Here is a 27,352-nt window from a genome sequence, read left to right on the forward strand (position 1 = left end):
CTCCTCCTCCTCCTCCTCCTCCTCCTCTACCCACACTAATGTCATCACTATGAATCATAGTGGAGATAAATGCGAGATAAATGCGTTATTTGGGTGAAGCGACTGCTTTAAAAAAAAAATAAGTAGATAAAAATAATAACGATGGTTATATATATATACATATATATATATATATATATATATATATATATATATATATATATATATATATATAGAGAGAGAGAGAGAGAGAGAGAGAGAGAGAGAGAGAGAGAGAGAGAGAGAGAGAGAGAGAGAGAGAGAGAGAGAGAGAGAGAGAGAGAATGGAAGTAACAATAATCCTGTCCTGGAACAGACTTTACGATAAAAAAAAAAAAGAGATTGTCTCGTAGATCTTATTATAAAAACAATTTAAGGAGAAATCCAGAAAGTGGCAACTTTAGCTTGACTCGCCTGTATAGCCGAGATGTGTATTCACCTGCGCCCGGAACACTGGGAAGAGAACATCGGAACACCAGGAGAGCCAAACAGTACACATTAGAAAGAGTGAATCGTAACGCACTGGCATCCATAGACTATTACTCGTAACACCACCCTGCTGCAACCTTCACAGTCCTGGCGGTGTGTAGTGAGCAGTGGGAGTGACAGTGAGTCGCCGCCAGTTTTCTTTCGCGGGCTGCCCAACACTTCAGTTGCAGGTAGGCTACAATGAGCTCTTCTTCAATTACAAGTGTTTCCATCACAAGCAGCGTTAGCCAGTGACTCAATGAGCCAGTGTCCAAGGCGCTCTTCGTGCAGAGATGATGCTACGCGCTTTATGGCTTTCTAATAAACCTTATGCACTCACTGCCTTATATATGTGTTACTTACAATAGCTTAGTGATAATAAAGGTAACTACAACTAAGGAAATGACGAGGATGATAATATTATGGTAAACGATGTACACACTTTTTGGCCCATATTCTGAAAGGCTGTGCTCTCTCCCCACGACTGTTTTCAAAGGCCACAGTCCAGATGAATAATATATCGTGTGTCTCAAGATTATTTATCCTTTTAATGATATAGGTATCATATCAATATGCAACTAGACCCTTAAAAATAGTTTTGACAACCCGTGTGATTGTGAAGCCCAAGGACCTTCTCAGAGTATATGGTTCTAATAGGCTCACAGCGACAGGTGCGCTTATGTTAGGTACACTGGAGTTGCTTTGTTAAATAAGCACTGTGACGTGTTAACTTTTTAACACTTTTTTGTGAGTGGGATGTCCAAAAAAAGAATAGGAAAATATTACTCCATTAACTTGTTCGCCTCGTCCTTACTCGTCTGTAATTGATTTATTGATCCTGGAGTCAATAAAGAGGTTTAAATAAGTGACTTTTTATCTCGTAATTTTAAGATGTACGTGTGAAAGCAGATTTATTTGAATTCTCATCGATAGAACAGTACTAGTATCATTGACATAGATCGTCTGCTGTCAAAAGGCGGCGAGAGTAACCGATAAATCCTACTGGAACTTCGGCACCTATGCTAACACTACGCAGCATTGTTACGGATTAACTTGGAGAAAATAATTACTTTTTACACACATGGTGATTTACGATAAATAAAGACTTTGCTAATATTCCAAACTATGAGGAGGGTGATGTAAACAAAAGAAGGTCGAGCACTCTGGCCACGTCTTGGTCAATAGTACGGGTTCTGTGACAGTCACCTCGTCCTCATGAGGAAATGGTAAATACATCGCTGTAGGACACACATTCAAGGTGAGTGACCCATCCTGCCACAGCCTGAGCCAGCCAGCAGTACAGCAGGCACAGCACAAACCAGTTATGCACGGTAGTTACAGAGAAATAGGGTGCTGTTATGTGGTGGGCTGTGTCAAGGGGCTGTGGCCTACTGTGTTTCCCTTTCTCCTTTCACTTCCTCCTTTCTTGTAGGTCAGATTGGTTGCTTTTCTCGTGACTAACCAGGGAGGGAAAGCATAGGGCGTGAAGTGGGTGGGAAAGGTTGAAGAAGTGTGTGGGAGGTGGGCGTGTAGGAGTACTTTTTTCCACGGCCGATATTGGAGGGTGTGTGAATGTGTACGGCTGGCATGTACACCTCTTATTGTATTAAAAGTACGTGTTGTTTTACTCATGCAATGCTTAGGGTGGCGGTAGAAGCGTTAGTCAGGACAGAGGTGTGTGTGGATGGCAGTGGTTAAGCCCTGTCTTGGTTGAGGGTGAGGTGTGCAGGGTAGCAGGTGGTGTGCCGGTGGCGGCGGGGACAAGGGCATCATGTTGACACGCCCCCCATCGCCACCGCACAGACACACCAGGTACAAACCAACACAACTCCAGCAAGTATATGTACCTTACACATCAATCTCTTACAGACACCTGACCCAGTTATGTACACCCAACACACAACTGTCCTTACATATCCAGTGTTTTGGTGCTTATAACCAGCATTTCTGTCTAAGGTCATGAATGCACTTATTGTACGTGTTTTAATGTGATAACCATTTGACTGCCACTTGATACACCTTTCCCTCATTACCAATAACTCTGAGACCTTACTAGTTCTACAGCCACACCCAATCTTTAAGCTGGGGAAAAGTTGCAAAATGTATGGTTTTTCATTCCTAACTTCATGAGATGCTTAGAAAGACTTCACACATTGCTTCTCGTGCTTCTAATTGTTTCCTGTCACGATGAAAGGGTTAAGAATACTGGTTATATTGGAAATGTGAAACTTGTCTCCTCTTTCTCCTCAGTGTGTTACACCTCTTTATTAGGGCACCATCTTAGCACTGATAGGCCAGAGAAACCACAAGTAAGGAAAAGACTTTAGCTGCCTCATAACACTCTTGTAGGTTTGGCAGGAAAGCCTCCAAGGCTAGCATAATGTGAAATGAAGTTGGGTTGAGTTTGATTTTTTGCGTACGCAAGACTGAAATATGCAAGTAGTGGCACTGTCGCAACATAGCATGACGTTGAGTGTCCAGGAGAACAAGATCACTAATTCTTTATTGAAAAGACCTGCTACATTATACATTTATTCTTTAATTGACCGACCAGCCATATTATATTATATTTTATGTGTTTGTGTGCATGTAATAATTTTTACATATTTTCAACAGATGGCTGACCCGTGGGTGGTAACACCCGGTGAACGAACAAAGCATGAAGAACAGTTCAAGACCCTGCGGCCTGTGGGGGGCTATATTACTGGAGAGCAGGCCAAAGGTTTCTTCCTCCAATCCAGGCTTCCCCCACCTGTACTCGGCATCATCTGGTAAGAGTGTGCCCAGGCATCATTGTGCTCATAAGATAGTCTTTTAATTTAGAAAAATACTAAGAATTTAAAAGTAAGGCAAACTATTCTGTATTATACCTGACCACTGATTGCTTACTAAACTGTCAGACGAGCACTTACTATTTTGAATTTGAAGATTGTATACCATTAAAGGAAACTAAGAAATACATCATAAGTATCGTGGAACCTGACAGATAAGATGCACATATCCCTGATGTTTGTCAGGTTCTCAATCAGTGTTGACTCGCGTACTGTACATATGGAATTAAAGTGTTCCTTTCAAAACTGTGATGATAATGCAGAAGATTTTATAGTATCTTTTATTCCACATTGAATAAGATTATGACAACATATTTTTTTGCTTGAAGGGCACTGTCTGATGTGGATGGAGATGGAAAAATGGATCTACATGAGTTCAGTATTGCATGCAAGCTGATCAACCTCAAGTTAAGAGGGTTCACTCTGCCATCAACCCTGCCAGCATCCCTCAAACAGTCAGCCTGTGTTGGTGTTGGAGGGGCACCAGCTCCAGCTCCAGCTCCTGTGGGTAAGTAAAGGCATCAGTGATTTTTACTGTGCATGTCTGCTTAATGGGAGGGAAATGAGATGATTGAACAAGGTAATGCTGGTGGAAAACTTTATTCTTGGTGCTTGTTTTTATCAAAGCTTAATTAATTCTGACGAATGATAACTTCTTTGAATTAATTGTGATGTCACCCATCATCAAGATTCAATTCTCTTTAAGAATAACTCTTACCATTGTAGCTAGGTAACATAGTATATACAGTATGCACATACACACACACACACACACACACACACACACACACACACACACACACACACACACACACACACACACACACACACACACACACACACGTAGTGTAGTGGTTAGCATGCTCGACTCACAATTGAGAGGGCCAAGTTCAAGTCCCGGGGCGGCGAGGCAAATGGGCAAGCTTCTTAATGTGTAGCCCCCTGTTCACTTAGCAGTAAATAGGTACGGGATGTAACTTGAGGGGTTGTGGCCTTGCTTTCCCGGTGTGTGGAGTGTGTTGTGGTCTCAGTCCTATCTGAAGATTGGTCTATGAGCTCTGAGCTCGCTCCTTAATGGGGAAGACTGGCTGGGTGACCAGCAGGCAACTGAGGTGAATTACACACACACACACACACACACACACACACACACACACACACACACACACACACACACACACACACACACACTAAAATACAGTATCACATACATTATTGTGTTTTTATGGTACTTTCTTTTATGATTACAAGCCATTACATTAAGTTGAAGTATGTTGAGATTTGAGAATTATGGTTTAATAGTGATGAAATATGGAAATGTTACAAATACACTCATGAATGACATTTGAGTATTTTGGCATTCATTGTTGTATTTTATGATAGTGAATATTTTCTGAAATGAAAATTTTGATTAATTTGATGAAACTAAAATTAGGATCTTCACTTTCTGTTTTTATGGAGTTTCTTTGCAAACTCTGCTCTGCCATGCTATTTCATTGTTTTCTTTTTCACCCATTCCATCACTGATTACGCCACACCACCACTCACACCACAACACTCAACACACTCATTGTTCTGAACTCTTCATCGAGTCACTCAACATCCCCTTCTCAGATCATTCATATCCACAGCAGGCACTCATGATTGTTGTGGCTTGTTTCACATGCAGGACTCGGACCTGTGCATATATGTAGCTGGAACACATAATTATACTTGTCCCCAACAGTAAGAATTTTGACCTGAGTTTTAGCATTGATACTCATTAGAATAGCAAGATAGAGAACTGGTGAGATTTTGGAAGATGGTGTGTTACACCAAGCTGTGGCCTTGTGGACATATTTAGTTGTATAAAATGGATGACAGGAAGTAGCAGAGAGAAATTCTCAGATTTTTTTTTTTTTTTTTAAATTTACTCTTGTAATTCTGATTGAAAATTTTCATTAATGGCTGGGGTTAGCCATATTTACCTGTCAGTGTGACTGAAAATATTAGAAGCAGACAATTCAGGTAAAATGTTCAGTTGATTGCATCAATCTCATCTTGCATGTTTTTATTTTTTTTTTTTTTCAGGCATACTTTATATTGTCTGTCTGTCTGTTTGTCTGTCTGTCTGTCTGTCTGTCTGTCTGTCTGTCTATGTCTGTCTGTCAGTCAGTCAGTCAGTCAGTCAGTGTTTTACACCTAGCCATACCATGTGATGTACAAGTATCATACTTGGCATGGGAATTTCCTATAGGATCAAGAACTCAACACACATGGGATCTAAAGTCAATAGATTTTTTTTTGTTATTGTTATTTTATTTGTTATTTTTTCATTGGTTAGTGAAACAACTGTGGTTAGTGAAACAACTGGTCTGAACTCAATGATGGCTCTTGCTATTGAGAGAATGTGTCTCCATTGATAGAATGACTTGAGGGCAAATAGGTAAAACATGTATTTAGACATTTCATTGATACATTGTTTTAACAATTTATAATCATATTATAAATTTCCTTTGTTTTCCTCCACTATCTCTATTTTTCTTCTGCCTTAGTATCATTTATTGGCATCTGTTGGATTATTTTGAACCTTCATATCACATTGTCCAACATAAAACTTTTAAACTAATTCATCAGTAGTCTGTCATGGAGATGTGTCAGGAACTATTTTGTGTGCAGGTGCCACCAATGGAGTTAAAAAAAAAGATTATTATTACTTGATTTTTATGAACAAAGGATGAGTATGTTATCTGCTAATGTTAGCTGCTTGTTTGGCTGAAGTGATGCATACTGTGTGAATGACTTCTTTATAATTTTAATGTCTATCGTGTTCTTAGCTTATTTATGTTTCTTGCTATGAGTGGGGTGGAATTGGTTATCTTTGGATTCTACATTTTTTTTTAGAAGTGTCTTCAAATTATCATGAATGTCAGGCAAAGTGTAATGCAGAAGTGGTAGTATTAGTATTACTAAGTAATTGTAGTAATAGTAGTAGTAGTAGCTACAGTCTAGTTTATGCTGACAGTCATTCTTGGGAACTTTTTCAAGGGAATGGCCTTGCACCTCTCTCTCTCTCTCTCTCTCTCTCTCTCTCTCTCTCTCTCTCTCTCTCTCTCTCTCTCTCTCTCTCTCTCTCTCTCTCTCTCTCTCTCTCTCTCTCTCTCTCTCTCTCTCTCTCCCTCCCTCCCTCCCTCCCTCCCTCCCTCACTGCTATTCCCTAGTGTGCAGTCAGCCCCTAGGTGGTTACCTATACCTACTACCACTCAGTGCCACAGGGTTTTCCCATTGATTGAGTGTTTATCATTCTTAGTGGGCTGGAGGGCAGCTAGTAAAATGTAACCACCATATATTGTTCACTGATATGTTGCATAATTTGGATGTCAATCACGTCAGCCAGGTACAAGCTGTCACAATGAAAAGATGTCTGTCCCAGCTGTCTTTCCACCCCAATAGAAGGACTGAGATAGTTGATGGGTAAAAAGATTAACTCAAGAGTTTCATTGAATTCTGCCAAGGTATTCTTTTTGTCTCCAGATGATGCCATTTGCCTCCCTAAACAACTTTTAAATCAGGGAAACAACATTATGCCAAGCAAAACTGCTAAGTGTGGATGCAACACTGAGAAAGGCAGTGGTTGTCATTATAGCATATTATTGAACACTGATGGTGATGAGGGGAAGTGTGTATGTATGGGACAACTTCATAGCCAGTCCTGAGACTCACGTAGGGCATCTAGTATGTGCCTCTTTATTCCTTGCATGTTTAAATGACAACAAGAAGGATGGGATAAGGTGACTGGTGAGGACCTCTGTATGTGTGCTCTCATAATGAGGCAGTGTGTAGGATGACTGTTTCTTCGTAAATCTTGATGTAGACACCTTATCATGGTTAATCCATTTTTAAGGGAATGTAAGCCTTGTATGTATTTTGCTAATGTGTTGAGGTTATTACATAGTGAGGATTGTGAATGACTGATGGACATGGAATGAAAGAGAAAGATCAAGTATTCAAGCTCTTTTCAGTCATCTGAGAGGTGCTTGTGACATGAATAGAGTGGATGTTGATGTTAAAAGGAGTATGAAAGGCTTGATATGTCTAGTAAGGGAGAATGAACAGCCTGTGGAGTGGTTGAGATGAAAAACAGTATTGAAAATAATGTTTACATGGAGGGAATGTATGAGTGTGGTATGATGAGAGTGGTATGCAAGAGCAGCAAAACTTTTGTGAGTGGAAGAAGTTCCAATAGAATTTTACTAAAATGTATCGGAATGGTTCAGAAAGAATTAGGCATTTGGAGTCTGCAAGGATGAAGTGCATAGACAGTAGTAAGGGAAGGTTAAGGTTCTTTTGGCATGGAATTCCTATGAGAGAATTCCAAGAAATAGATGCCAGTAAAATGTGTTTTAAAATAATCAGGCTTGCAATACTTATTGAGGACATGAGTTCCAGTATTTCAATTCAAAAAGTTTTAACTGATCATTGTGAATTTTGTTAAGGTGACTGCATCATGAGTGCATTTGCTTTAAAGTGCCAAATGGAGTGCTGCTGCCTAATGATGCACCATCTATTGTTGTTTTTACCCTATGCATTGACTTGCAACTGTACTAGTGTTGATCCCTGAGTATCTTGTTGATTTCTCTAGGCCCTTCTGCTGCCTCTGGGCCTGTTTCCACTGGAGGGGCTGCTGGGTTTGGGATTGCAGACCTTACTGCTTGCAGTAATGGTTTGTCACTCACATCAGCAATATCTTCTGGTCCCATTGTGTCAACTGTGGTTGTATCGACTTCTGTACCTACCCCTGCTGCTCCCATTTCGGCTCCTATTTCTGTACCTCCTGTCTCAGCCCCTGGTGACTCCAGCGAGGTGTCATTGTCTCTTGCACCAGCTTGTGCTGATGCCCCGGCTGTGATCTCTGCACTTGGTGTGGCAACAGTTCCACCTTGCTTGCCTAGCTCTGTCCTGGTGACAGTGCCCGGCACGGTTCCTGGACTGTCGATTGGACCAAATATTATTCCAGAAGCATCAGTGAATGTGGTACCAGGTATTATACCTGTTTCAGCAGCATCTTGTGTAATTCTTGGAGTATCAGCAGGGGCTGGGCAGGAGTCAGTGACTGCAGCTGTTCCTACAGCTGTCCGTAAGTCTTATTTTCATCACTTGCATGTCATAGAGCATGCTCAGAGTTTACTGGTAGTGACTTTACTTTTATCACATTTGAATATACCAGCACATACAGAATACTTCAAGGCCATACATTTCTATTTTCCTATTAGAATATTGTACAGTACGTATCTACATATTTTCACATCACAGGAACTAAGAAATCCTTTTAATAATCTCATTAATTTAACAAATAAAAAAATTAAATGGAGATTATTATGAAAAAAAAATAATAATGAATTGAAAGTAAATGCCATGGTTGATAGAAAAAAAAAAAATAAATGAAATAGATATAAAAGATACATGGAGAACTATTTTGTAATAAGTACTGTGAGATGTATCAGAAAGTTGCAAGATTGTATTAATAAGAAGCAAATGCCATACCTGACCTAGGCATCACTGGTGACTCCCTTCCCACCTGCACTGTGTGGTGATGCTTTGCTGCCAAACCTTGCTTACAATGCTCTCCTCAAGTCTTCTGTGTCATTTACACACCCATGCAGTGATCTGTGGCTCATAAAGAAATTTTTATTATCATTATTATATTATTATTATTATTATTATTATTATTATTATTATTATATGATTATTATTATTATTATTATTATTATTATTATTATTATTATTATTATTATTATTATTGTCATCACCGTCATCATCATCATTGTTGTTGTTATAATAATAATTATTATTATTATTTTCTTTAATTATATTATATAACATCTGTAATTTACATTGGATCTCCCAGATATTTTCAAAATCTTGAGAAAGAGGAAGTTATTTAATCAATTATGATGAATAGGAGAATGAATCAAGGATTGTGTCAGAGACCGTTGAACATCTTAGTACAGCTTTCATTTGTGATACACCTGTGTGAGATGGGTGGTGCAGATCTCTTCAGGTGTCACAATTAATAACATTCTTGCTCTTGGTTGCCTTTGGTTGCTGCATGTGCATAGCTGATTTGCTTTCTTCTTTCACAACAAAGACTCTCATACATTTTTATCACAACTTGCAAATTTAAGATAAAAAAAAAAATAATGGACACATTTTTTTTTCTTTGTAAAGTTTTGATACTGCTGACCTTAATCAAATTGTTGAATTAATTCCTCTGTATTATATTTTTCAGTCTAGGTTATACAGTGTTGTATGAAATGTTGACTCCAAAGTACGCTAAACATAGTCAGTGTAGTGATTTGAGCTTGAGGGTCAGAATGCAGTGTGTGGATATGACCATGTTAGCAGGTTACTGACAGTCACTGGAAAGATAAGCATTGTGGAAAGCAGATATGGTAATGATAAAGTCCTGTTGGAGTTGAGAATGGAGGATTCTTTATTGTTTTTTATTGTTTGAGCTGTAGATAATTTGACATTGAGAAATCAGTTTGTAGGTTTAGTTTAGAATTATTATAGTGTTGAGTTCAGTTCCTTATGTTTAATTTTTGCGAGATGTGTATGTTTCTCCTTCCAGTCAGTTGAAATGAATTAGAACAGAATGCTTTTAGAATGCAACTTGTATAGTTTGCAGAAACCACCATTCTCAGGTTGCTTGGATTGTTGAGATTCAGTTCAGTAGTGAGAGTGACATGATCAGGTACTTGGAGCACTTTGTAGTGGATAAGGTTATTGATGTGAAATATTTACTTAGGTTAATGATTTAGTACTAATCAAAACTTTTATTGTTAATTGTTTACCAGTGCTCCATCTTGGAGTTTGTTTAACTTATACACACATGCAGTGACCTGTGGCTCATATAGAAATTATTATCATCATTATTATTATTATTATCATATCTTAATATATCTGTAACATTAACACTGCAATTTTTACATAAAAGTTCTTACAATCAATATATAGTTATAGTCTTAATATATATGTATCTTTTAAGGGAGCAAACAGACTCTTCTCATTCAAGAATTCAATGCTGTGCTTTTCTTAATTACTTTTAGTATTAAATAATATCCTAACTATGATAATCTGTGGTACAAATTGTATTAACCAGTATTAACCTCTTTTTTTTTCATGATTGAATTTATTTGCTTTTCCTTAATTATTTGTTCTTTGCCAATGTTATATACTTCTCATTGATTATTTTTTTGTTCTATCTTCTACATTTTCTGTTTGTTGATGGTGCTGTAGGTGCTGGGTGCTTACAACTGCCTCACTGACAGCTCTGTGTAATGGCTTTGGGGATGGGCAATGCTTTCCTTATGGTAGTTTTGTTGATTCATTTCCAGCTCTTGATACTGCAGAGGCTCTTGCTGGGGCTGCCCCTGCTGCACCCCTTGGCGGTAAGTCTGAGAGGCCGTCATCATTATAGGCTTGAGAATTATATTCGAGCTGATTGATGATGCAAGTAAAACATATGATTGATTGCACGGGTAGAACAGTTTTTCTAAATTTTCTTCATCATAGTAGATTAGGAAAATTGAAGCATGCCTAACATGTAGTTACATAAAACAATTTGAAGTATTAGCAAAGTGCATATTTTGACAACATGGTGATGCCAGTTTTTATTCAAGCCCTGCCACTACTGAAGCTTTTTTGTATCATCCTAGACCATAAAAGTTTTGTAACTTTATGTCAAGTGATACAGTGGTTGACGAATGAAAATAGGAAAGTTGTGTATAAATAACTTCTATGAATCTTTACCCTTAGAGTTGCAGATATATTAAAGACAAACATATCGGATCTGAAACTGACTGTAAGGGAAGATAAGAACATAATGTAAGCCCATAAGGTAGAGCAATGAATTTTAAAGTGGATAATAAGCTGAGTGAATTGGTACTACGCTCTGATAAGAAGGGAGATGGGGGAGGAGGGGGAGGAACAGAGGAGTAGGGAGGGAACAGGAAGTTGTTAGGACAGTGGGTGGATGTGCGAGGGAGTAAGGATAAGAGATAGAGAAAAAGAAAGGGTGTGCATTCACTTGTTAGAAATGGAACAAAAAGGTAGGTTTATCTCACACCAAGCATCAGTCATGAAAGGAATAACAGATCTGTCTAAATCCTTTGTGACATAGCAGTGGTGGAGGAAAGGACTGTGGTCAGTTGATTTTGATTGTCATTAGGCAATGTGCTGTAGATCCTAATGGTTAGCTGCTTCACCTTAGTATTGCAAAGTTTTTTATATTGGCCGTAGAAAGAAGACATAACCAAAGGAAATGATTATTAAACAATGATAATGTTGTAGTTGGATAATAACTCATCACCTCAGTATGTACTAATACTATGATATCATTCAGCTCATTATCCAGTTATTATCCATAGCCACTGTTCAACTTAATTCCAGTCCTTTCTCATCATAATGATGGGATAGTCAGGGACAAATTCAAGTGGAGTGTGTTTTGTTTATTATTGAGGGTGTGATGAGATGAGCAGATGGGCTATGGTGGCCAGGCTGGTGTATCAGTCACACCAGCAGCTGAACTTGAGAAACATTCATATGGCTGGTTTTCCCATGAAGAACTGCAGGATGACTACATAGTGTCTCATAGTTATTGCTTGAAATGAAAGCACATTTGTTATTAAGATTGCAACTGGTGCATGAAATACACACAACTCTTTCCCTTCTGCACTAATGATTCTGTTTACTTTGGAAAGGTAGCTTGGCAATGACTCTCTTTCTGATAATAAGATTCACAAGCACAGCATAAGAATTTTACCATTTGATGGAATACTGTATGTGAAGCACTCAAGCAAACATTATTATTTATTTTTTTAAAGCCTTAACAGCCCACATCTGTGGATAACATCTACATAGAGTTGTTCACCAAGATATGAAAATACGGTATCCTGAGAGGTGTGTTTAGTGTAAGAACTGTACAGTTGTTCCATGAATAACACAAAATGCACCATGTACAGCATTACTTTATATAGGCATTGCCATTGTATGCACCTAGTAGCATATTATGTTTTTACTAGCTGCAGTCTAAGAACTTCATTGTGTTTTAGTTTATTTTCACCATAAAATAAAGCAATGATGTATTTAAGTATTGAATGCATTTTAGTTTAGAGTAGGTAGCATATTCATCAAAGGAGGTGTGTTCAGTAGAAGCTGAGGTGGGCAAGCTGTGTGGTCCTGTGTGTTAGTAAGACCAGTGTTGGTTGGCTGGTGATGTATAGTCACAACTCTGGGATTTTTATTTATTTATTTATTTTTTTTTTCTTTGCTTTTTTTCACAAAGAACATTTCAAGATATCTCACAAACACTAAGAATCAGTAATAATGACAACATAAAAGAATAATAACTAGAGATATCAATGAGCGTATCACTGCTGTTGCCGTGAAGTGTGTTAGAGTTGGGTGGCACTGCTATCACACAATCACCATGGCGGTACAAAGGGCCTCACAGTTTGTTTGTAGTTTAACTGTGTAATGATAATTATTACTAAAATAATGATTTGCTGCCTACTCTGAGATAGCGGTCTGTACTGCTGTGTTGCCGTGTGGTGATGGTACGTGTACTGTGTAACATATATTGAATTACACCATCAGGAGTGCCTTCATTATTATATGTTTATTAGTTCTTTACTTTAAGGAAGAAAAATGTCATTATTATTGTTATGTAGTATTTATGAAATGAATTTAAATTCTACAATTTTTACAGATGTAAATGTTGTAACAGTAATTTTCATAGACTCATACAGCCTACCTAGTTCAGCTTCCACTGAATGAAATAAAGTTTACCCGTAGGTGTAATAACTAAGCAAGTTTGTGATGAGACTCTTTCCAGTAATATTGCCAGGTTAGTCCCTGAACTAATGGCTATGAATGTTGAGGAATTATGACTTGTTTCTTCTTGGCTCTCCATATAAATAGCAATGTGTTAGAATCTCTCTCTCTCTCTCTCTCTCTCTCTCTCTCTCTCTCTCTCTCTCTCTCTCTCTCTCTCTCTCTCTCTCTCTCTCTCTCTCTCTCTCTCTCTCTCTCTCTCTCTCTCTCTCTCTCTCTCTCTCTCATATCAGCTTCTGACCAGTATGTTCTTGGTGACTGCAGGTGGTGTGCCATTGGCAGGGATGGCACCAATAGTTCCAGCACAGCCCATCATGCCCATGGCTCCAGTCTCTTCCCAAGCACCTGGTGCCACGGTTCCCGTTGTGCCTGGAGCCTCCGCACCAGTCTCTATGTCAACAGCACCTTTGCTGCCATCAGGAACTCAGCCCATGATACCATCCTCCAAGCCTATGGTGCCTGCAGCATCACAGCCCCTAGTAGCACCAGTAGCCCCCATGGTGCCACAAGCATCCCAACCCTTGGTGCCGCCAGCTTCTCAACCTTTGGTAGCACCTGTAGCACCTATATCTCAGCCAGTGGTAGCGGCTCCACAGCCACCACAGGTTAGTACTATAACACCATTTGTTTTCTGTGAAGCCTTGTGCATACTAGGGTGGTGCTGTGCTGCATGATAGAAAAACTAGGCGGTTGTGGGAGTGAGTGTCACACAAGGGGACATAACCCTGCGTTGCTTGGCCTGCTCAGTGTCAGAACTGGTGAAGCAAATGCACACATGGATGCTGCTGCTGCCAGTGCAACAATTTTGTGGAACATTGTGGGAGCTGCTTCCACAAGAATGGAGAGAGAGAGAGAGAGAGAGAGAGAGAGAGAGAGAGCACTTTGGTACAAGGTATGGATGTCCAGGTGGATTGAAAGAATTACTCATTCAAGTCTTTTCTTATGTCTCTCTCCATTCCAAACAGTATCTACTACCCAGACACTCAAGCATTTCATGATGATTCCTCTACAGGTGGGAGGCATGGTGGCCCCAGTTGCTGCATCCAGTGCTCCAATCACAGCAGCTGTTCCTCCTGGGGTTCCTGTTGCACCCAATGGAGCAGCAGTGCAGCGAACTGGCAGCCAGGAGTCTGGGTGAGAGAGAGAGAGAGAGAGAGAGAGAGAGAGAGAGAGAGAGAGGGGGGAGAGAAGTGGGATTTAAATGGAGGGGAAGGGGTATGAGGAATGTAGGAACAAGGAGTGGGGATAGGGAGTCAGACATAGAATAGAGTTGAAAAAGGAGGTATGGCTTAATTGACACATTATGACCCTTGGCCTATGATATTTACCTATTGGAATCCCTTAAGTTAACATGTCACTCTAGCTGAAAATAAGGGTAGGAAGAGTGCTTTATCAAGTAGGTAGTTGTCTGTACATCAGTGCATGGTATACTAAAGTCATTTTAATGTATCCACCTTTCTCTGCTCTTCACTTTTTGCTTAGTCTTGTAATCAATCCATTCCCTTTCAATTTATCAGACTATAAACTGTAGATGATATGGTATGTATACATAATCTAACATTACTTAGAGAATATGTTTATGATGTTATTTTTTCCGTACAGGGGTTCTCAAACTCCTGGTGAGTGGGCTGTGCCTCAAGCAAGCAAACTCAAGTTCACTCAGGTGTTCAACATGTCAGACAGGACAAAGTCTGGATACCTCTCTGGGGTACAAGCTAGAAATATTCTCATACAGTCCCACTTGCCTCAGCAAATACTAGCACAAATTTGGTAAGTGCTGTTTTAGTGTTCTTTTGTTACCGAGGAGATATTAATGCTTGCATGGTTGCCTTGTGGTTGTTTTTCTCATGTTAAGGTGAAAATCATAAGAAAGTAAGTTACTTTGCACTGCTGTGGGAAAATAAGAAGTCAAATGAAGTCATTTATGTGGATGATAGATTACACTAAATTATTATTTTTTTTTCATGCTAACTTTATACACCACAACACTCAGGGCACTCTCTGATGTGGACAATGATGGGCGGCTGTCGTGTGAGGAGTTTGTGCTGGCTATGTATCTTTGTGAGTCAGCCAAGGCAGGAAACAAACTTCCTACTGTCTTGCCAGCAGAACTCATTCCACCCACCAACCGTCGCCAGCGCACCTCCAGCATCCACTCTGCTGGCTCAGGAGGAACCCCGGTTGGTGAGGTGATGGGTGGCCTCGCTGATAGTAAGTGTACCAATCCTTATGTACCTGATACTTTGTTTGCATCAAAAGTGGCCATTACTGTGGAAGTAATGAGATGTACTTTGGGCTTCTAAGTTCTAATACAGTCATCCCTTGTTATGCATGAGGCTTAAGTAAGAGACTCACCAGTGGATAAGAAAAACTTATGTGAAATTAGTGTCCCCTTCCCCATCTTAACCCGTAAGTTGTAACATACATGATATGATGAACAGTGTGATGTGACTTTATATAGATGTGAGGAGAGAGTTAGTGTCATCTTACAAGATCAATGACTTCAAAATCAGTGATTTGACTATTTGCATCAAGAATATTGGCATTTAAGACACTTTCTATATATTTTGTAATGCATGACACAATCCATGCATTGCCAGATTCCTTTGAGGACAAAAGACGTGAAAACTTTGAGAAAGGCCAGGCAGAGTTGGAGCGGCGGAGGAAAGCTCTCCTTGATGCACAGCGACGTGAAACAGAAGAGAGACTTCGCCGGTGAGTCCTGTCTTCATTGTCTATACATCCAAGTGGACACTTATTCTTTAATCTTGTTGCATCATTCACTTTCCTTTCCTCTTTTATACAATATATACAAATAGCATGGCCACATTCTTGCTTCATTGCAGTGTAAAGAATCTTGGTGTATTCTAAGGGATGAACTTTAGAAATCCATATGTTACGAAAGGAGTCTTATTCCTATGATGTGTGCTAGGAAAACTAGTTATTTGTTCTAAATTTCATTATTTTAAAAGCAATAGCATATTTTCCAATTGTATACATCGTGATAGTGGTGCAGTTTTTTATTCTCTAAGCTAATCATATGATTTACGGTAGTATGAAAATAGCAACATATAAATTAACCTTTACCTCCATGCTGATGACTTGAAGGGAGAGAGAAGAGGAGGCAAAGAGGGAGAAGGCTCGTCAAGAAGCAGAGCGACGAAGACAAGAGGAATTAGAGCGTGAGATGCAACGGCAGCGGGAAATAGAGGCTCAGCGAGAGCAGGAGAGGAAGCGGCAAGAGGACATGAGAGAGCAAGCTCGCAAGTAAGTCTCATTCATTCATGAAAGGCCTTGTAGCTTCATATTCTAAATTTATGCAGTTGTGAGAGTGAGACTGCATTCCTGTCCACCAGATTAATTTAAAACAACAAGACTTGAATGAGAAGCCAAGCCAAATGTGATAATTCTTTTAACATAATATTTAAAAAGTGGAATCAGAAACCTGAAGCAAGAGTTGATTTTTTGAGGTTCAGTGAGTTGTGCATACTCATAATAATAAGAATCTGGAAATATTCAATGGATATGAAAAGATAGAAAAACAAATTGTTGTGTACAGAAACATACCCTACTGACTCAGACCAGGAAAGCAATGTTGTCAAGTATTCCTAAAGTTACATATAAAACATTGAATTTGGAGAAGCATAGAGAGCCATCTCTGAAAATTGTTGGGTGTAATTTTTTTTTTTTTTTCTTTTAACCTGATATTCAGTTTAGTGTTTCAATTAACACTTATTATTGATACCATCAGGGATGCTGAGTTGCAGAGACAGCAGGAATGGGAGAAACAAAGACTGCAGGAGCTCATGAATGTGAGGCAGCGGCAGCAGGAAAATCTCTTATCTCTCAAGGCCAAGAACCAGAGTCTTTCCATAGAGTTCACAACAAAGGTTTGACTGAAACTCCTCTTTCATGTGTTATAATCCCTTGAAATCTCGTGCTTTATTTATTTACTTCATATTCAAGAGTAACACAACTTCTGCAACTTTTTTTTTTTTTTTTTTTTTACTGTCTTGTCTAATTGTATAATCATTAGTTACTTGTCAGAAAATCTGTAACATAAGGTTTGGATACTATCAGATTTGTTTACCAATGTGTAATGTTTGGTTTCAAATGAATAAGAAGAAATTACTGAGTTTGCTTGGCTTTTTCTAATTGTCTCTAAGGCTCTGAACCTGATTAACATGTGTGTTTAAGAGGGAAGTCTTCCTGTTATAAAGATAGATATGTTCTGTGATTCGTGTCAAAAGCAGAATCCATTTTCACTTACCACTCTGAAAATTTAAGTTATGGTTCATTGAAATGTGTGATGGGTAGTTTGGTTTAGTTGTTATAAGAACTGAGTATATCTAGTGTTTAATTTCATTTATACAGGAAGACCGAGTGAAGGAGTTAACTCAAAAGATTAGTGAGACCAGACAAGGAGTGACAGAAGTAAAAGCCACCATTGACACCATGCGGTCCACCAGGGACACTTACATGGCTGACATGAATCAACTGAAGGCAGCTGCTCGGGAGCAGAATCAGAGGTCAGCCACAGAGCCTCAGTGTTTATAACTCAACCATTCATGAATGTAAATATTTATAAGTCTAAGACTAAATAGATGGTGGTGTTTTGTAATCTTTAGCTATAACTTTTTACAAATATCAGAATCATGTTAATCACGTGTCTTGAATTAAAAATTCCTTATCTCTCCCATCTACATTATTTCTTAGATTGTTAGTTTTGAATCAAGAAAAGGCACGTCTGAAGGCTCGCAGTACAGCTGCTGCAGGAGCAAGTGGAGCAGAGCAGGCAGCAGTAGATGCCTCCTTTACCAGCAAGCAGATGGTCATCAAGCAACTACAAGAGAAGGTTGACAGCTTGCAAACAGAGGTAACACAAACACAACGTGATTCAGTCCATCTCTGTAATGTTGGTTATTCATGGAACAGTCATTAATAATTAAATCTCTTGAAGTCAGTCTTGTTGCAATACTTTTATGATTCTTATATGTGACATTATTACATAAACAGTTTGTTACCTTTTCTTGTATGTTTAACAAGTAATTATCAGACAACATACCAGTTACTCAGTTGCTGTATTTCTCCATAGAGCTTAGATTCTCATGCATACATAAAAGGAAAATGAATAATGGAAAATTTATCATCCATGTTTTACATTCTGAATAAATGCCAAACTCACCAGTTGTCAGCCAAAGAGGAAGATGTGAATAACAACATCACAGATTTGAGTCACATGAAGGAAGAAATTCGTGCCACTGCTGAAAGGTGTTCCAGCGTCTTCATTGAATACTCAGACAAACGAAAGCAGGTAATTAACTTCTGTGTTGAAATGTTTCATGGCTTCTCATTATTGTTATACTGGATCTTAGGAATATTTTCTAATATGTATGTTGATATTTTGAACTCCCTTTTTGACATGTTTGTCTCTAAAGTTGCTGTGTTGAGTAATATATTGGCCCATGTTAATGCATATTTTATATATATGTATTCTTTTTAAAGTAACTTTAGATTTATAGATTTATCCACATCATTTCTTGGTCTTTCCTTAAACATGTTAGTGATGGATCGTTTTGCTTGTAAAATCTATATTTAGTTATTTATTTTAGCACTACATTGACTACTTGACATATTTCTGATTCACCTGTGTTTGGTCACAACCTTTAAACTGAACCACCACAAAACACATACAGGTGTAGTAAAGTAATCTGAATCTTTCCTTGAATTGTAAGATCATAATTTGAACTTTCTTTGAACATTGAGTATGGGTTGAATAGTTTTCTAACATTTTTTTAATTGTAATTTCATTGATATATTTTACATGAGTTTGAGCTTTAAGGTAAGTAAGAAATTTACATTTGAATAATGATATGGCAGTTGTTTACATTATTATTATTAGTTTTATTTGTTGACATGTGTGTGACCAGAAGTGGTTAATTTTACAAAATACAGAGGGATGATTTCCAAAATGTATTATGTTGAATTGTAGATTTTCCATATTTATTTGAAAGTATTGAAGGCATAATATTATTTTAAATGAACATCCAACATCAAATCTAATGGTGCTCACATTAATGACATATTTACATAATGTTGGTTCTTTAATTGGTTTATGTTCTCATCATTATTAATTTGGCAGGTGATGACTCTTCGAGAAAAGCTTCTGAATCCAGATGCTGCGTGGGGTGATGCTGCTAGTTCATCTTGGGCAGGTAAAGGGTTTGACAGTGGTGGGGCTGGTGCCTGGACTAGTGCATGGCCCCCCAGTCAGCCCAAAGATGCATGGCCCAGTAGCAGGGGTGATGTTAGTGGCGCCCCCACCAGTAGTCAACAACCTCAACAGGAACAGGAACAGCAGGAGGCAGAGTTGCAGCTGCAGTCACAGCCGCAGCCGGAGCCGCTGCCGCAGCCGGAGCCGGAGCCGCAGCCGGAACCGCAGCAGCAGCAGCAGCAGCAGCAGCCACCACCAGTGCCACCACCACCAACACAACAACCCACAGCAGAACATCATCAACCTCCAGCACGTCCCCCGCCCCCTTCCACAACCACCACCTCCTCCACTATGCCCCTCATGGCCACTACTGGCACTGTTCATGAGAAGCCGGCAGTACCCCCAGCCCCCCAGAAAGCTGATGGCATCAGCAAAACCAACTCCACTTTCATCACCAACAATACCAGTGCTGTGGGCTGGGGGGTCCACAATTCCACAACCTCCTCTTCCTCAACCACCACCACAGCTCCTTGGGGGGCATTCTCCACCACAACCACCACCACCATCTCATCTACCACTTCTACCACACTTTCAGGTATACCTTTCAACACACACCAACAACAGTCTTTCCTATCAGTCTTGAAGCTTTGTGTACTACATGAGTCTTTCTCAGTGAAGGCTGGACATCTTATTATTCCTATTTTGTTGTCTTTCTTTTGTAAGGTTTAGGATTGCTGTTTAAAATTTTGCTCTCCTATACTAATGATTATCAGTTTTAGAAGCAATAGTCTGATGTTTCATATGAAGTAATGAAAGATTCTTTAGTTATAAATTAAGAGTTTTAGGCTGTAGTAAGATGTCCGATGTATTTGGGAAAGTGACATGCAGTATACTGTTAATAAGATAGGTTTCTCATACCACTTGTGCCTATCAAATACATATATTATTGATCAAGATATCGATATGCAGTAGCCTTTCATAATATTACTTTCTCATTTATATTTTTTATGAAAAGCAGATAGCTTAGAATCAAATTGAATATCTGCAATAATTTATTAGTTATCAGTTTAATCTCTTCATATGAATAGTGGAATTCCTTCCCCTGAATTTCTTATCTTTCCCTGAGAAACTGTAAGTAACAAAAGTGACTGTGAGGTGAATATGTTGCACAATACAAGTATGGAAAAATACAAGTTTGGCTTCATTAATGAGTTACTTTTTCTAGTCACTTTGCTGTTGAACCAAATTTATAAAGGAAATAAGTTTTAAGATCATGCTTTCTGAAATATTCATATATATTTATTCATATATTTATTTTTAGGGGGAACATTATCTTGTTTAGTAAGAGCATTTAATAGATTAACACTGTTGATTATCATTACTGAGGAGATATGGAATGGGAAAACTTGTGTTGGTTACAAGCATGAATTTAGGATTTGTATGTGAGTAGTAAATATGAATTGAGTGAGCAGTGAGGAATTATGAAAGATATATGATTAAATGAGCAAAAAGAAAATGCTGGGATGGTTTTGGTGTGTGGTGAGAAGAGTAAAAAGATGAGTGATCTGATACAAAGTGTGAACCAAAGAGGGATGGGATGATTGTACAGTGTGGAGAGGCCTTTTGATGCAAAGCAGATTTTTGTGGTGCAAGGACATGGCAATGCATGATAGAGGCAAATGAAGCAGCTGTGAATGCATAAATTGAATTTCAAAGGCAGGTCTACCTACATCTGGTGCAGTAAGCTGATTAGTCCAAGTGTGAATTAGGAGACTGGTGTAAGGTGGTGCTGATGATTATTTGTGTTTGATAAGTAACTGTAGTACACTTTTTTTCCATTGTGATAATTTTTTTATTAATCTTATTCAGAAGGCAATAATTTTCATGCTGACCCAATTTCATAACAGTAATACATCTATTAGTAAGGTACAGTCATTTGCCAGGATGCCAAAACTTGTATTTTTCTATCTACATAAAACTGCATTCCAGAAGTAGTGTTAGTTGGGATAAGGCTAGCACAGAAACCTTAATCTTAAACATAACCTAAGGAATTACTTCCCTCTTCAAAATTCTTTAGAAACATTATAAGCCAAAACTGCTGGAGATAGGTCCCCTGTTAGTTGTGTGTCCCTCCTGTCAGTGTGGGAAACAGTTGTCTGTCATTGCAGGTAGCCTCACAAGCACAACATTAAGGTGGACACTCACTTTGAATATGAATTACCCTATCTTTATATCATACATCTTTCTTTTCACCACATGTATATCACCCAGTAGACTTTTTATGAAGGCATATGACATGTTATTAGCAACTTTCAGATCAGTATTTTCAAGTCTGTCCTAGATGTCTTATGAAGTATTTATTGATTTAAGATCATTACAATCCTTTGCATTTTTCATTGAAATAAAAAGTTAGTCTTTTTATTCATTTAGTGTTTCATAAGATCAGACATTGATTCTGTCAATATGTTTTGATACTGCAACAGTGAAATACAATTCAAAATTGCTCTTCATATAATGATATTCAATGAACCCAGTAATGGCTTACATGCAATGGAGTTGCCATTGTTAATCTTTAGAAAAGATTTGAGACTCACATGCTCAAAAGAAGGGTCGTTCACTTTCACAGACTCATGATTATACATCAATATTTAATTACTAGTTAAAAGTAGGCTTTAATACTGGAAATATGATTCTGAAACTTTGTAGGAAGTATAGTAGGATTTCCTTTTTCTTTTTTTATAGTTATTTCTAAATGTGGTTGAGAATTTGATGCATCTATGATCCTCAGTAAGCTTCATTTCAACTGGAAAAGGAGATGCACAAAATGGGCTCCAGATAGGTAGTGGAAATTTGGATGTCATTTTCTTGGCCTAACCCAGGGAAGGTGTATGTTTTATATCCATCTGTTTCAAACTTCATATAAAGTGAAATACTGTTAAGTAAAGGTTAAAAAAATTAACATTATCTAGAAATTAGTGTACCTTGTTATAGTGTTTTGTGTATGATAGCAAGTACATTCAGCCACAAAGAATAATATGTATTTATATAGCTCAGAATTTTAAGTATTTCAATGATTACCAAATTTTATGTAGATCTCTTGTCTTGGCTACCCACCTTCACAGTGGATATCAGCCTGGTTTCTATGGACATCAGATTTGATCTTGGATAAATTTTATTAGGCATTGCAAATTTTTAAATGACATAAGAGAATTTGATGACAAAACATAAATAACGGATTTAGAATATAAATTTATCTAATATATATATATATATATATATATATATATATATATATATATATATATATATATATATATATATATATATATATATATATATATATCACTTTACATCTTTCATCATTGTCATGATTTTTAATATCATAATCATTAACGTATCCTGATTCCTTCCCTGGGTCTGCTATTTCTTTTAATGTCCACTGTTCACCTTGTTTAGATTAGACTTTTGTGACCCCAGCAGCTGTTACTGTATAGCTTGAGAGTATTCAGTACCATATCCTGCCCTTAGACACCATAGCAATTAGATCCACAGTATGACCACAAGATCTCAGTAGCTGGTGGAGTCACATGCTAGATGTAAATGATTCAGTCTGTGTGCCTTGCAATTGGTCTTGGAGTAAACACCATGCACTTTTTATTGCTTCACCTGCTGAAGAATATGGCATTAAAATCATCTTTTCATCATAAACTGGAGACTTAGTGAATCAAAATATGAAAACAAGAGATTTATGGTACACAAAACTCTAGGAGCCACTATAACTTTATAGATATCAAGTACAGGGAACCTTCTATAAGTGAAGTAAACTTGAAGGACAGCCCACTTCCAAGTAATGCCAAAAGTGCAAAGTAAGTGTGACAGAGAAGGCATTCTTAGTGTATACCCAGTTGACATGCCCACCACTGCCACACCACCACCACCACCGCCACCACCACCACCACCACCACCACCACCACCACCACCACCACCACCACCACCACCACCACCACAATCATACACTACTTTTGCCACCACCACTGCCACACCACCATCCCCACCCCCACTGCCACTATTACCACCACCACCACCACCACCACCACCACCACCACCACCACCATTAGGCATGTGGGAGTATTGCATTATTTACAAATTGAGTTGATCTATGGTAAAGGTTCAGGTATCAGTTACCATAAGTACTACTTTTACTCTCAATTTCAATATAACTGGGCTCTTGCTTATCTCTTCACGTCACCTTTGAGACTAAAGCTCAGGATACTTCACTGCGTTAAGGCTACTTCACTGGACATATTCTTCTATAGGTGAAGTGTAACTTGTTCTGCACAATTTAGTGTACAACTGCACTGAATGAAGTAGGAATTGCACTTAGTATCCCTTAGCTGTCACTTGCTTTAGGAGGATGTTCAAGGGATAATGTGGAGACTGGGTGAATTTCCCTATATTGCTCAATCATCTGCAGTGTCATGTAGTAAATTGTTGATACACATGAACTAGTTGACAACTGACATAGAAAACTATTTCACAAACTGACATGCAGTACAAGTGCTTAACAGTAATATCTAATTTTTGGGTCAAAATTTCCTTTCATCCATTTGTCTTTGTTATGTTACTTATGTTAAGTTTTAAGATTTTATATTATGATTAAATTAATTGAGGTATTTAATTTGCTTTTGATGACTTTGTTTTTGATGATTTTATCTTTCTTTATCTTATGTTTAATGAAGGTGCAATTATGCTATTTAGTTGTTATTGTTTAGGCTGTGGTTTAATTTTTTTTTCAGAAAGCAGTTGGGAGGATAGATTTTATTATTTTGTTTATTTCTACCACATTTTTCCATTGATGTTTATTTAAAAAAGACAGGATGATAATATATATATATATATATATATATATATATATATATATATATATATATATATATATATATATATATATATATATATAGGTATATAGATTGGGACAAGACAAAAGTAAAAAAAAATGCAACTGAAAGAATGAAGCTAAACACAAATTGAAGGCTGTGTCTAGTAATGTGAAGCTCCAAGCTGCAATAAGAGACTAGAGTTGATAGTTGCTGCTCAGCAGTTTGATCTGTGTTGATCTCTGTAGCTCAGCAGGATTTCCTTTCACAAGCAGATGGACCTATTTGCTGCTAATGGAATATGGTTTTTATTGAGTAATATGTATTAGCTATCAGTGAAGTGATAAGCTTTTAGTGTATAATTACATGAATATTTTTTATAGTATGCTCTTAACTATTGGTGAGAAATATTTTCAAATTTATTTATTTATTTATTTTATTTTATTTTTTTTATAATACCTAGAATTTTTCAAAATATAAGTGATATTTTCCTATGAACGAACATGTGATTTTTGGAAGTATTTTATGGGTTATAAGGTGATGATACAGGTTGATCCTTGAAGTATAGGGATACAGAAGAAAGATAAAATTTCATTGAATATTATATTGTTAACAGTCCATCTGAAAGTGGGCAGTAGGAGTACAACAAAATTAGTATTGCTAAAAGACAGGCTAGTTTACTTTAATGTAACTTACCACATGCCTGATTTCAGACTATAAACAAGTGAAGAGAATGCAAATATTCTGATACATTTAAAATTTGCTTCAGTTTGTAAACCAATAATTGAGAGTTTACTATACTAATATCATTTTTTGAAAACAGTATGCAGTGTTAAAGTAAGACATGTTTCATAGCAGCTCAGTTAATGTTGCTCTTGTCAAAATAGTTTGATCCCTAGTAAAGAGTAACTGAAGATACTTAAAAAGTATTGATTGTAATTTATTGTAAATGATCTAAACTGAATACTGCCCTACCATTATCTTACTGAAATAATTTCTTTGGAAGTTTACCAAGGTATTAATTTATAGTACACATAAGGGTTCACATGGATATAATTATTTACCATATATCTTTCCCATAAATATTAAGATTGAATTTAGTTGAACGTTGAATAGATACCCCTTAAAGATAACTAAAACTTTGATTTAATCAGCTGTTAATCTACACCCAAATTACATCACTTGATTGTAGAAAATGATGTATTAAAAAGAGAAATTGCATGACAAGACTGGTTGCAGGATGGCACAACAGTCTGGTGTGAAAGGCTTTGCAGTGATTATTCATTTCCATCATGGCTATTACCCATCTGAAGTGCCACAACAGCTCCAAGTAATTCATTGCAACCATGTCAGGAGACACTGCTGGGAAAGGATGATTGGGATATTAACTTAATATGCTGAAGTGATCACATTTGCTCATTGATGTCAATCCAGCAGTAAGCACACAGACCATGAAAAGGTGCAGTTTTTTGTTATTAGGCGTAGAATGAATACTTATGAACAGAATTCTGTATTGTCTTGTTTTTGGATGGCATCGTGAAATGGCCAGCTGGCTGTTTTTGTATGACAGTGCCATGCTATGTGGGAAACAACTTGATAAATATTGGTACTTTGTTGATTAGGTGCCATAGTACAACATTCTTTTATATAATGGAGCAAAAGTACTAAAAGGAAGAATGTTAACGTGAGATTTACCTGCAACTACATCTAATTACCTGGTGCTGAAGATTGATAATCAGCTGATTATGTCAAAGTTGTTATCATAATTAATGTAGATTGTATTGCTAATACATATAATTAAGCTAAATTTTAAGATTTAAGGGGTGTGGAACAATAATTGTAAGTTAATATACTAATTTTCTGTCAAATTTTAACTTACTATTAACATTTGAATGTTTGCTTTTTGTGCTCATGTGCTAAACATTAATCACATTCAACTGGAAATAGGATCCATGTAGGAAGTTTTCTTGAACTCCCAAAGAAGGAAAAGACCTGAGATCTTAAGATTTCCTTTTCAAATTATATGAGAGGTTCAATGACACATTGTGCAGCTGTGAGGGAATTACCTAACAATAGTAGTGATATACTTACAATGGAAATTACTTTCTTTTTTACTCATATACATATAAATAAATAAACCAGTAGGTGTTCTGTTGTTGTGTCACTGCTGGATGCTGACCTCACTTGTTACCTTCAGATAAAGAAGAAAATGCTGTTCCTGGAGAAAACAAAGAGGGCGTCATGAAGCGTCGAGCACTGTACCAGTTTGATGCTCGCAATGCTGATGAGATCAGCTTCATGCCTGGAGACATTATTGTGGTATGGAACACTGCAGCAGTAAGAGAGACTGATCATGAATTGGCTGGATTGTGATGCATTACATTAGACATAATTGAACACTTCTGGAAGCATCTATGCAAATAAGTCTCTTGTGTTATCTTCCAGGTAACAATGACAGAAGGAGTTGAGCCAGGATGGTTAGGAGGAGTGCTTCATGGTCAGACTGGCTGGTTCCCTGAGGCGTACACAGAGCCGCTAGACACCAGGGAGGCTGAAGTTGCGTCAGAATCCCTCGTCAGGACACAGCTGGAGTAAGTGATTTGATATGTGTTCCTTTTTAATAGCCACTCATTATGTATGGAGGTTTGTACTCTGGAACCTCAATTTTCAAATGCCTCTTTTTTAACAAATAAGCTTTTAGCAAAATTTTGAACTCATAATAGCTTCAATTGACATACCATAATTCAATTCTTGATTTCATATACTAAAAGCAAAGCAAAAGCTACCATTTAATATAATCTGTCATAAGCTTTTAAGACAGGTTGGACAACTGTCTGGGAATGGATTAATCCTTTTTACATTGATTATTAAGGGAGAAAATACAGTAAGTCCTCGTTATACAGTACATATGTGTTCCTGAAAACCTTACCGCAAATCAGAATTACCATATACTGAACCCATTATGACATGTAATAATAGGGGATGCATTCCACCACATCGAAAGTCACTCCTACACACGTGAAAATACATGAAAATAGTAATAAAAAAAAATGTAAAGTACATACTGCACA

At 37.6% G+C, this 27,352-nt stretch overlaps 2 protein-coding genes across 26 annotated transcripts in view; one reads left to right on the forward strand and one right to left on the reverse strand.

Annotated features, from left to right (window-relative positions):
• LOC123499420 (stress response protein nst1-like) overlaps positions 1 to 561 on the reverse strand; it is a 29,936-nt gene extending 29,375 nt beyond the window's left edge. Inside the window, exon 1 of the mRNA XM_045247419.1 lies at positions 433 to 561. Within this exon, the coding sequence (XP_045103354.1) occupies positions 433 to 551 (119 nt within the window). The 5' untranslated portion in view covers positions 552 to 561. The remainder of the gene's footprint in view (positions 1 to 432) is intronic.
• The window catches only part of LOC123499414 (intersectin-2-like), a 75,249-nt gene that overhangs the window by 4,258 nt on the left and 43,639 nt on the right, over positions 1 to 27,352 (forward strand). For 13 of the 25 annotated variants that reach the window (XM_045247387.1, XM_045247395.1, XM_045247397.1 and 10 more), the window contains exons 1-18: positions 1,623 to 1,744; positions 3,103 to 3,257; positions 3,647 to 3,825; positions 7,939 to 8,433; positions 10,694 to 10,747; positions 13,455 to 13,795; positions 14,203 to 14,324; positions 14,793 to 14,960; positions 15,184 to 15,401; positions 15,791 to 15,905; positions 16,299 to 16,457; positions 16,942 to 17,080; positions 17,565 to 17,719; positions 17,907 to 18,066; positions 18,379 to 18,504; positions 19,333 to 19,999; positions 26,479 to 26,600; positions 26,727 to 26,872. In XM_045247387.1, the coding sequence (XP_045103322.1) occupies positions 3,103 to 3,257; positions 3,647 to 3,825; positions 7,939 to 8,433; positions 10,694 to 10,747; positions 13,455 to 13,795; positions 14,203 to 14,324; positions 14,793 to 14,960; positions 15,184 to 15,401; positions 15,791 to 15,905; positions 16,299 to 16,457; positions 16,942 to 17,080; positions 17,565 to 17,719; positions 17,907 to 18,066; positions 18,379 to 18,504; positions 19,333 to 19,999; positions 26,479 to 26,600; positions 26,727 to 26,872 (3,521 nt within the window). In that variant the 5' untranslated portion in view covers positions 1,623 to 1,744. Of the gene's footprint in view, positions 1 to 487; positions 678 to 1,622; positions 1,745 to 3,102; positions 3,258 to 3,646; positions 3,826 to 7,938; positions 8,434 to 10,693; positions 10,748 to 13,454; positions 13,796 to 14,202; positions 14,325 to 14,792; positions 14,961 to 15,183; positions 15,402 to 15,790; positions 15,906 to 16,298; positions 16,458 to 16,941; positions 17,081 to 17,564; positions 17,720 to 17,906; positions 18,067 to 18,378; positions 18,505 to 19,332; positions 20,000 to 26,478; positions 26,601 to 26,726; positions 26,873 to 27,352 lie in introns of those variants that run through there. The other 12 variants (XM_045247405.1, XM_045247408.1, XM_045247410.1 and 9 more) reach the window with 8 other exon arrangements.

This window comes from Portunus trituberculatus, chromosome 49, assembly GCF_017591435.1.
Source record: "Portunus trituberculatus isolate SZX2019 chromosome 49, ASM1759143v1, whole genome shotgun sequence".
Classification (NCBI taxonomy): Eukaryota; Metazoa; Arthropoda; class Malacostraca; order Decapoda; family Portunidae; genus Portunus; species Portunus trituberculatus.